Source organism: Penaeus vannamei, chromosome 9 (assembly GCF_042767895.1).
Source record: "Penaeus vannamei isolate JL-2024 chromosome 9, ASM4276789v1, whole genome shotgun sequence".
In the NCBI taxonomy this organism is placed as follows: domain Eukaryota; kingdom Metazoa; phylum Arthropoda; class Malacostraca; order Decapoda; family Penaeidae; genus Penaeus; species Penaeus vannamei.
The window spans coordinates 6,459,396-6,470,890 of NC_091557.1; the positions used below are offsets into that span (position 1 = coordinate 6,459,396).

At 43.2% G+C, this 11,495-nt stretch overlaps 1 protein-coding gene across 1 annotated transcript in view; it reads right to left on the minus strand.

The window, feature by feature from the left end:
* Nucleotides 1-739: 739 nt before the first annotated feature.
* The window catches only part of LOC113830017 (lactosylceramide 4-alpha-galactosyltransferase), a 20,237-nt gene continuing 9,481 nt past the window's right edge, over nt 740-11,495 (minus strand). The window contains exons 6-8 of the mRNA XM_070124875.1: nt 11,146-11,372; nt 7,582-7,779; nt 740-1,878 (exon numbers count right to left, since the gene is read on the minus strand). Coding sequence (XP_069980976.1) covers nt 1,726-1,878; nt 7,582-7,779; nt 11,146-11,372 — 578 coding nt within the window. The 3' untranslated portion in view covers nt 740-1,725. The remainder of the gene's footprint in view (nt 1,879-7,581; nt 7,780-11,145; nt 11,373-11,495) is intronic.

An 11,495-nucleotide genomic window follows, 5' to 3' on the forward strand; every position in this document is an offset into this window, starting at 1 on the left:
CGCACACACATATAAATCTATATGTGTGTGTGTGTAAACTTTTTTTTATAAAGTTTAAATATTTTCTCTATTATTCCATACTTATATTACGAATGACGTGGGCGTTTCAGAAAATGAAAATCCCTATGAAGGCCAAAAGTATTGTGGGAGATGAAAAAATAAAAGCAGAATTAGCTCTGTTATTGCAAATTTACGTCAGATAATGACCGTCCATGTTACTCATGTTAAACATTACCGTTTTTTTTTTTTTTTAATAACTCCGACTCGGTCAACCAGAACCAGCATACCGATTTTATTCCGCTTTTAACTGAGTGTCATGCTGCTGCCCTCCGCATGGCTGCCACCCTAAAAGATCTATGACCTCGAGATGCCACCCTTAAAGATCTATGACCTCGAGATGCCACCCTTAAAGATCTATGACCTCGAGATGCCACCCTTAAAGATCTATGACCTCGAGATGCCACCCTTAAAGATCTATGACCTCGAGATGCCACCCTTAAAGATCTATGACCTCGAGATGCCACCCTTAAAGATCTATGACCTCGAGATGCCACCCTTAAAGATCTATGACCTCGAGAGGGGCCACTTTTGGGGTGTCTGGCTCGGACCCCCACCACTGAAAATGTCTGTCACTGCTTATTTCTGATAAAATGGGCATTACTGATGAATTTGAAATTGGTTTCAAGTTGTTACCTCATTGGCTGAGCTAGCATATTTTGTTGCCCAGGAAAAATGTCTGCCATTTATCATTTCTAATACACTTTATTATGCTTATTACATTTTTGACGTTTTTCTTAGTTCCTTACAAGACCTAAGCTAGCTCAAATTTTCCATATATTATCCTGCCCCTGTGTACTACACCCACCAGCAGGGGACCGGCAGAGTTCCATTTCTTTGACTGTCCACGTACATAAATCACTGCTGAGCACAACTAATTTTGTTACCGTTCCAGCCCGGCTGACCCCTGTGGCTTCTGCTCTATATTAGGTCTGAACTCCAACATTGTTGCATGTAATAAAAAAAAAAACTCATTTCGAACAAAATTTTATTAAGAAATAAAAATTTGCTTACATCTCGGCCGTGCAGTGACAAAGGGAACGAAAATATTTTTAAGTAGTGATATGCATGAACAGTCATACTTACAGACAAATAAGGAGTTGAAAATTTACAGAAATTCCAACAACAGTGCATCTGATTCTTATACCTTACTGACATTTGTTTGCTTTTACGTTTTATTATTTTTTTTTTATCTCAAAAACAATGTATATTGATGCCTCTTTAAATATTCTAGGCCATCGCAACAATGGCAGAGAAATACAAAATTACAAATTATGATTTTTTGGAACTAAATAAACCATTGCCTTGACCTTCATCTATACTATCACCAAGGGACGCAGCGTAGTACTTATTACCATCAGACAGCAATAACAGAAAACAATACAAAATCACGTATTGCAAGTAACAATGCATTGGTTCAAAAATAGTATTGGTTAACCGTGTATTACATAACCTTGACACTGATTTAAATGGGGGAAAATACTCGCCCTATCCATCGCCGAATACCTATTGTTTAATAAATTGGTGACAATACAAGAATTCAGGAAAAACAAGGTTAAAAAAGACGTCTAGACGAATCTGTGTAACGCCAGGCTGAGAGACATTGTTTATAAAATATTCATATAAAACTACCTCCATGATGGTTTGAAAGAAACACCATTTAGTGCCTTAGAAGAAGTAGGATCTCCGCTTGGCAGCATCATAGGTGATAGGACAGTGTTCTTTGGCAATTGCATCATAGATCCCCTTGCTTCCTATTTTAATGGGCGTCTTCTTGCTGAGCTTGTTATACAGATGTACGATGTAGGCGTCTGGATGGTTCTGAAAGAGGGGAAAGTTCAGCATGAGTATGGAGGGAAAAGTACAGTACATTCAGCATGGGTATGGAAGGAAAAGTACAGTACATTCAGCATGGGTCTGGAGGGAAAAGTAAGTCCGGCATGGGTTTGGAGGGAAAAGTACAGTACATTCAGCATGGGTATGGAGGGAAAAGTACAGTACATTCAGCATGGGTCTGGAGGGAAAAGTACAGTACATTCAGCATGGGTCTGGAGGGAAAAGTACAGTACATTCAGCATGGTCCTGAAAGAGGGAAAAGTACAGTGCATTCAGCATGGGTCTGGAGGGAAAAGTACAGTACATTCAGCATGGGTACGGAGGGGGAAGTACAGTACATTCAGCATGGTCCTGAAAGAGGGAAAAGTACAGTGCATTCAGCATGGGTTTGGAGGGAAAAGTACAGTACATTCAGCATGGGTCTGGAGGGAAAAGTAAGTCCGGCATGGGTTTGGAGGGAAAAGTGCAATACATTCAGCATGGGTATGGAGGGAAAAGAACAGTACTTTCAGCATGGGTATGGAGGGAAAAGTACAGTGCATTCAGCATGGGTATGGAGGGAAAAGAACAGTACTTTCAGCATGGGTATGGAGGGAAAAGTACAGTGCATTCAGCATGGGTATGGAGGGAAAAGTAAGTCCAGCAAGGGTCTGGAGGGAAAAGTACAGTACATTCAGCATGGGTATGGGGGGGGGGGGAGTACAATGCATTCAGCATGGGTATGGAGGGAAAAGTACAGTGCATTCAGCATGGGTATGGAGGGAAAAGTAAGTCCAGCATGGGTCTGGAGGGAAAAGTACAGTACATTCAGCATGGGTATGGGGGGGGGGGAAGTACAATGCATTCAGCATGGGTATGGAGGGAAAAGTACAGTGCATTCAGCATGGGTATGGAGGGAAAAGTACAGTACATTCAGCATGGGTATGGAGGGAAAAGTACAGTGCATTCAGCATGGGTATGGAGAGAAAAGTACAGTGCATTCAGCATGGGTCTGGAGGGAAAAGTACAGTGCATTCAGCATGGGTTTGGAGGGAAAAGTACAGTGCATTCAGCATGGGTATGGAGGGAAAAGTACAGTGCATTCAGCATGGGTTTGGAGGGAAAAGTACAGTGCATTCAGCATGGGTTTGGAGGGAAAAGTACAGTGCATTCAGCATGGGTATGGAGGGAAAAGTACAGTGCATTCAGCATGGGTTTGGAGGGAAAAGTACAGTGCATTCAGCATGGGTATGGAGGGAAAAGTACAGTGCATTCAGCATAGGTATGGGGGGGAAAAGTAAGTCCAGCATGAGTATGGAGGGAAAAGTAAGTCCAGCATGAGTATGGAGGGAAAAGTACAGTGCATTCAGCATGGGTATGGGGGGGGGGGAGTACAATGCATTCAGCATGGGTATGGAGGGAAAAGTACAGTGCATTCAGCATGGGTATGGAGGGAAAAGTACAATGCATTCGGCATGGGTATGGAGGGAAAAGTAAGTCCAGCATGAGTATGGAGGGAAAAGTACAGTGCATTCAGCATGGGTATGGAGGGAAAAGTACAGTGCATTCAGCATGGGTATGGAGGGAAAAGTACAATGCATTCAGCATGAGTATGGAGGGAAAAGTACAGTACATTCAGCAAGGGTATGGAGGGAAAAGTAAGTCCAGCATGGGTATGGAGGGAAAAGTACAGTACATTCAGCATGGGTTTGGAGGGAAAAGTACAGTACATTCAGCATGGGTATGGAGGGAAAAGTAAGTCCAGCATGGGTATGGAGGGAAAAGTACAGTGCATTCAGCATGGGTATGGGGGGGGGGGAGTACAATGCATTCAGCATGGGTATGGAGGGAAAAGTACAGTGCATTCAGCATGGGTATGGAGGGAAAAGTACAATGCACTCAGCATGGGTATGGAGGGAAAAGTACAGTGCATTCAGCATGGGTATGGAGGGAAAAGTACAATGCATTCAGCATGGGTATGGAGGGAAAAGTAAGTCCAGCATGAGTATGGAGGGAAAAGTACAGTACATTCAGCATGGGTATGGAGGGAAAAGTACAGTACATTCAGCATGGGTATGGAGGGAAAAGTAAGTCCAGCATGGGTATGGAGGGAAAAGTACAGTGCATTCAGCATGGGTATGGAGGGAAAAGTACAATGCATTCAGCATGAGTATGGAGGGAAAAGTACAGTACATTCAGCAAGGGTATGGAGGGAAAAGTAAGTCCAGCATGGGTATGGAGGGAAAAGTACAGTACATTCAGCATGGGTATGGAGGGAAAAGTACAGTACATTCAGCATGGGTATGGAGGGAAAAGTAAGTCCAGCATGGGTATGGAGGGAAAAGTACAGTGCATTCAGCATGGGTATGGGGGGGGGGGGAGTACAATGCATTCAGCATGGGTATGGAGGGAAAAGTACAGTGCATTCAGCATGGGTATGGAGGGAAAAGTACAATGCATTCAGCATGGGTATGGAGGGAAAAGTACAGTGCATTCAGCATGGGTATGGAGGGAAAAGTACAATGCATTCAGCATGGGTATGGAGGGAAAAGTAAGTCCAGCATGAGTATGGAGGGAAAAGTACAGTACATTCAGCATGGGTATGGAGGGAAAAGTACAGTACATTCAGCATGGGTATGGAGGGAAAAGTACAGTACATTCAGCATGGGTATGGAGGGAAAAGTACAGTACATTCAGCATGGGTATGGAGGGAAAAGTACAGTACATTCAGCATGGGTATGGAGGGAAAAGTACAGTACATTCAGCATGAGTATGGAGGGAAAAGTACAGTACATTCAGCATGAGTATGGAGGGAAAAGTACAGTACATTCAGCATGAGTATGGAGGAAAAAGTACAGTACATTCAGCATGAGTATGGAGGGAAAAGTACAGTACATTCAGCACGGGTATGGAGGGAAAAGTACAGTACATTCAGCATGAGTATGGAGGGAAAAGTACAGTACATTCAGCATGAGTATGGAGGAAAAAGTACAGTACATTCAGCATGAGTATGGAGGAAAAAGTACAGTACATTCAGCAAGGGTATGGAGGGAAAAGTACAGTACATTCAGCATGGGTATGGAGGAAAAAGTACAGTACATTCAGCATGAGTATGGAGGGAAAAGTACAGTACATTCAGCAAGGGTATGGAGGGAAAAGTAAGTCCAGCATGGGTATGGAGGGAAAAGTACAGTACATTCAGCATGGGTATGGAGGGAAAAGTAAGTCCAGCATGAGTATGGAGGGAAAAGTACAGTGCATTCAGCATGGGTATGGGGGGGGGGGGGAGTACAATGCATTCAGCATGGGTATGGAGGGAAAAGTACAGTGCATTCAGCATGGGTATGGAGGGAAAAGTACAATGCATTCAGCATGGGTATGGAGGGAAAAGTAAGTCCAGCATGAGTATGGAGGGAAAAGTACAGTACATTCAGCATGGGTATGGAGGGAAAAGTACAGTACATTCAGCATGGGTCTGGAGGGAAAAGTACAGTACATTCAGCATGGGTATGGAGGGAAAAGTACAGTACATTCAGCATGGGTATGGAGGGAAAATTACAGTACATTCAGCATGAGTATGGAGGGAAAAGTACAGTACATTCAGCATGAGTATGGAGGGAAAAGTACAGTACATTCAGCATGAGTATGGAGGAAAAAGTACAGTACATTCAGCATGAGTATGGAGGGAAAAGTACAGTACATTCAGCAAGGGTATGGAGGGAAAAGTACAGTACATTCAGCATGAGTATGGAGGGAAAAGTACAGTACATTCAGCATGAGTATGGAGGAAAAAGTACAGTACATTCAGCATGAGTATGGAGGAAAAAGTACAGTACATTCAGCAAGGGTATGGAGGGAAAAGTACAGTACATTCAGCATGGGTATGGAGGGAAAAGTACAGTGCATTCAGCATGAGTATGGAGGAAAAAGTACAGTACATTCAGCAAGGGTATGGAGGGGAAAGTACAGTACATTCAGCATGGGTATGGAGGGAAAATTAAGTCCAGCATGGGTATGGAGGGGAAAGTACAGTACATTCAGCATGAGTATGGAGGGAAAAGTACAGTACATTCAGCATGGGTATGGAGGGGAAAGTACAGTACATTCAGCATGGGTATGGAGGGAAAATTAAGTCCAGCATGGGTATGGAGGGAAAAGTACAGTACATTCAGCATGGGTATGGAGGGAAAAGTACAGTGCATTCAGCATGGGTATGGAGGGAAAAGTACAGTGCATTCAGCATGAGTATGGAGGAAAAAGTACAGTACATTCAGCATGGGTATGGAGGAAAAAGTACAGTACATTCAGCATGGGTATGGAGGGAAAAGTACAGTACATTCAGCAAGGGTATGGAGGGAAAAGTACAGTACATTCAGCATGGGTATGGAGGGGAAAGTACAGTACATTCAGCATGGGTATGGAGGGAAAATTAAGTCCAGCATGGGTATGGAGGGGAAAGTACAGTACATTCAGCATGGGTATGGAGGGAAAAGTACAGTACATTCAGCATGAGTATGGAGGGGAAAGTACAGTACATTCAGCATGGGTCTGGAGGGAAAAGTACAGTACATTCAGCATGGGTATGGAGGGGAAAGTACAGTACATTCAGCATGGGTATGGAGGGAAAAGTACAGTACATTCAGCATGGGTATGGAGGGAAAAGTACAGTACATTCAGCAAGGGTATGGAGGGAAAAGTAAGTCCGGCATGGGTTTGGAGGGAAAAAGTACAGTACATTCAGCATGGGTATGGAGGGAAAAATACAGTACATTCAGCATGGGTATGGAGGGAAAAGTAAGTCCAGCATGAGTATGGAGGGAAAAGTACAGTACATTCAGCATGGGTCTGGAGGGAAAAGTAAGTCCGGCATGGGTTTGGAGGGAAAAGTACAGTACATTCAGCATGGGTACGGAGGGGAAAGTACAGTACATTCAGCATGGTCCTGAAAGAGGGAAAAGTACAGTGCATTCAGCATGGGTATGGAGGGAAAAGTACAATGCATTCAGCATGGGTATGGAGGGAAAAGTAAGTCCAGCATGAGTATGGAGGGAAAAGTACAGTACATTCAGCATGGGTATGGAGGGAAAAGTACAGTACATTCAGCATGGGTATGGGGGGGGGAAGTACAATGCATTCAGCATGGGTATGGAGGGAAAAGTACAGTGCATTCAGCATGGGTATGGAGGGAAAAGTACAATGCATTCAGCAAGGGTATGGAGGGAAAAGTAAGTCCAGCATGAGTATGGAGGGAAAAGTACAGTACATTCAGCATGGGTATGGAGGGAAAAGTACAGTACATTCAGCATGGGTATGGAGGGAAAAGTACAGTACATTCAGCATGAGTATGGAGGGAAAAGTACAGTACATTCAGCATGAGTATGGAGGGAAAAGTACAGTACATTCAGCATGAGTATGGAGGAAAAAGTACAGTACATTCAGCATGAGTATGGAGGGAAAAGTACAGTACATTCAGCATGAGTATGGAGGGAAAAGTACAGTACATTCAGCAAGGGTATGGAGGGAAAAGTAAGTCCAGCATGGGTATGGAGGGAAAAGTACAGTACATTCAGCATGGGTATGGAGGGAAAAGTAAGTCCAGCATGAGTATGGAGGGAAAAGTAAGTCCAGCATGAGTATGGGTGCTCATGTGTAAACTCCTGAAGACGAAAAAAAAAAAAAAATATATAAAATAAAAATAAAAAAACTAGCCTTCGAGAAGTGTTCTCCCTTGTCGTCATGGAAGAACTTCTTCCACAGGGGCCAACGCAGGAGCTGCATCTCCCTCAGAGGTCTCAGCTCCACACTGTCGCATTGGTGGAGATACACTTCATTCAGGTCCTTGTTTTTACACAGCTTTTTCGCCACTTCTGTCGCTGCCCCGGGACCGTTGACCTTCCACGTTGCGATCTGAAAGTAGGAAAGGGGGGGGGGGGGTACAGTGGCAAGGTATCCGACAGTATAGGGCATCGAATTATTTATTTGATTCTAAATGTAGTCACGTTTTCATCGGGAAAAGGATTAGTTTAGTTCGGATGGACTCGTTCGTTTATGAAGACGCGTGGACACACACACACATATACACACACACATACATGCACACACATACATGCACACACATACACACACACATACACGTACACACATACACACACAAAAAAAGAAAGCTTTAGCTAATATTTACTTTCCCTCTCATGCCACTTATTGCAGGACATCTGATTGGTTGCTGGTTCTACGTTATAGCTATGTTATCTTTGTTGCTTAATCTGGTGACCAATGTGCACTTACAGATAACACTGGCTCTAGAACTCAGAATTGTAATATTGTTTTGATAAGGTCAATTTCCGTGTTACGCTTAACCCTGACGCACTCTGAATTCCTATGCATCTGTTGTATGATACGCTATTTCTATATATATCTTTTAAATAACATTTTTCAGCACCGCCGTACCAGACCGCACGTGCCTCTCGCTTGAGTAACGCCGCTCATCGCACTTCGCACGAGGTCTTATTCCTTGTTTTCGCCGTACTTCCGTGTTTCCTGGGGTACGAGATACTGAAGCAATAAGGACGGAAACCGATTTACTGATTTAAGATTAACGCCTCTCTGACGGGCCGTCGACGCTGGTGTAGAGCTTGAATTTCAAATTAGCCACTTCTTGTTTATTTATTTTTATCAATAAAAAAAATTATATTGTGGTAATTAACTCTTATATTTTTTACATATAAAATCTCTATTAAAATTTTTGTTGACTATAGATATTTAAAGATAATGATCTTTTCCTTAAAGGGCATATGTGAAGTAATTATTGTGCATTGTTTTTTCTTTGAATATTGTTCAGTAATGTATGCTTAGCCTATTCGTGCAAAAAAAAAAAAAAAAAAAAAAAAATCGAAGAGACCCTCTGGTATCCCAAAAAATCCCATAGCAACGCCCTTAGGAACGAAGATGCAAAACTCGGCGGTCTCCGGCAATCCCCGGTTGTGACGTCATTCCCAGGATCAGGGAGAATCTTGCTGAATTGCGTGATACACGCAGTGCACCCGCGAGTCAAGGATATCATGGAATTGTCCCAATGTCAAGCTATTGGTGTTTGTAACAAAGGATGCCGCGGCGTTGTGTAGCAATTCATTGTTCCCATTCATGTCACCAGCTATTTGAATGGCCAAAAGACCGCGACAGAGCAAGGAAGTGGACACGTTTTGTGCATGCCAAGCGGAGCAACTTTCAGCCTGTGCCAACCAGTGGACTTTGCCTGAAACACTTCGAGCCAGATTGCTTTGCGAACAGAATGGCTTACGACATGGGATTTGCATAACGGTAAGCCATTTCCAATTTATATTTGTCATGATCACAACAGCGCAAAACAAACTCTGAAAGAGCTTGGCGGCGTAGCAAACATTCATTGCGTGGGTACGACACAGTGTGCCCACTGTATTGCAAGTCTGCATGTATTACTACACATAGGTAAGGTAGGTATACCCCAATAGTACAACACAAATATATACCGATGCCCCTCCACCACTCGCGAATGGATGTAGGCCTACGCCATGAGTGCAGACTAGAGATAGCTCAGCCTGCAGAAATTTTGTACCATACAGAAGTGGGATCACATGTTCGACAAAAAATAATTTAGAAAATTACCATTCATTCAATCTCTTCGGGTCTCGACGCCACTCCATGTCTGGCTGGTTTGGCACAACTTCCACGACATCCAGTGTCGGGCTCGTGCATGTACGGTCCAACAACCATCAACCATTGATATTTCTCTTCATCCAACTCTTTGAAAATGTAGGCACCCTCTGAAGAACTTATACTAATGTACTCGTCGGAATAATCCGCTGAAACTTAATTGCCGCTGTAGTCTTGTAGTGAGTCCGCCATGTACAATGTACTGAATGCAGAGAATGCTGTGATCGTGTTCTGGACGTCACACATCCGGGTTCCGGATTTTCGCGGGAAAATATAACTTGACCGGAAAATCGAAAAAAATCAATTTTGGGATATTATTTTATTTTATTTTTTACTCTTATTAGAGATATGGTTTGCAAGCGAATTCTCCTTTTTTAAAATTTTCAGTTGTTACTTCACATAAGCCCTTTAAGCGAATCACAGACCATGGCCTTTAATTACACCTTGAAAAGCCAAGAGTTACCCGAAGAAAAGTGACACGATTTGGCCCAGATAGCTACGTGCCTGGCGAGACCATCTCCTATACAAGGCCAGTCGAACCAGGCCTTTACAAGGTGCATAAGTTGAACAGCGTCTATATCACTGAAAGGGTTGTGCAAAAAAGGATCTGTGAAGTTTCATTTATATCCTTGGAACATACTTCCCAACCATCATAATGGTTTCTTCCAGGTTCCAACTTACATATGGGTCTTGCTATATTTAATTTTGGTGAAAAAAAACTATCAAAAGTTCTAGAATTACACAAGGGTCATTTGACCATAACCTTAATCCCTCATAAAAAAAACGGTAAAAATCGCCACTGACAAGAATTCAGCCTAAACAGAATATTAGGTTCTTTGTTCCAATCAGCATCGTCTCAGGTCAAGGTATAGTTTTATGAAGTCTAACCCTTCTAACGAGGCTTACCGAACTAGCATTTTTTCTGTGGGAATTGTTTCAATCGCTTGCGCACTATTAATACCGGCAGAGCTATTCCAAAAGGTCAAATTTAACCAGCAGGACTACCCGGAGCTGCTGTGTGACCATCTGCCCGAGTCTTCCAAGCACGCCAAGGACAGCATCTAGCAGCAAGATGGTGAGAGAGAGAGAGAGAGGGGGGGGGAGGGAGGGAGGGGAAGAGAAAGAAAGAACGCTCATCTCCACCTCTGTCTCCCATTCCCTTCGCTTCCTCCACCTCCCCATCTTTGTCTTCAGGACTCGAGGACTGGACGGTACACTTTATAAAGGACTGGCCGAGGAATAATCCAGCTCTGAATCCTATTGAAAACTCGTGGCACCTTATCAAGAGGGATTTACAGAAGGCCATCATGTATGTACCCAAGCTTAATGCGTCAGTTAGTGAGTCCTGGGCAAGATCTCACATGATACCCTCAAGAAATTTGTCTATCACCCTTGAAATTTTCAGACTGTAAAGATGTGAAAAGGCAACCCTACCAAGTATTGAAATATAGATCTAAACACATTCTCGTATATAAATTCCTCAATGAATTCACTGATAAGCAAAGTCAGAAAGCAGGGATACTTTTGACGAGTATTGTATGAATTTGAACATATAGTGCTCCATACAGACTACTTTGCACTAACCTTAAAGTTCTTCTTCAGGTATGCCATAAGCTCGAAAGCGAACTGGTGGCCGGCGTCAAAGTGCATGATGGCGTTGTTGGCCACTTTGCCTTCTTCGTCGTAAGAAACCATGTTCCGTATGTGGGTAAGGTTCCTCACGCAGATACAGTCGGTGTCGCTGTTCAAACCTCCCCACAGCCACAGCAGCACATTTCTCAGCAAGTTGGATACGTTGTTCGCAGGCCAAGCTGTAGAAAGTAGGAAAAGTTTCATTTTTTACTTGCCGTTAGTTTGTTTAGTTATTTACTTCCACACACACATACATGTGTGTGAGGGGAGGGGGTGGTAGATAGATATATTTACGTATGTGC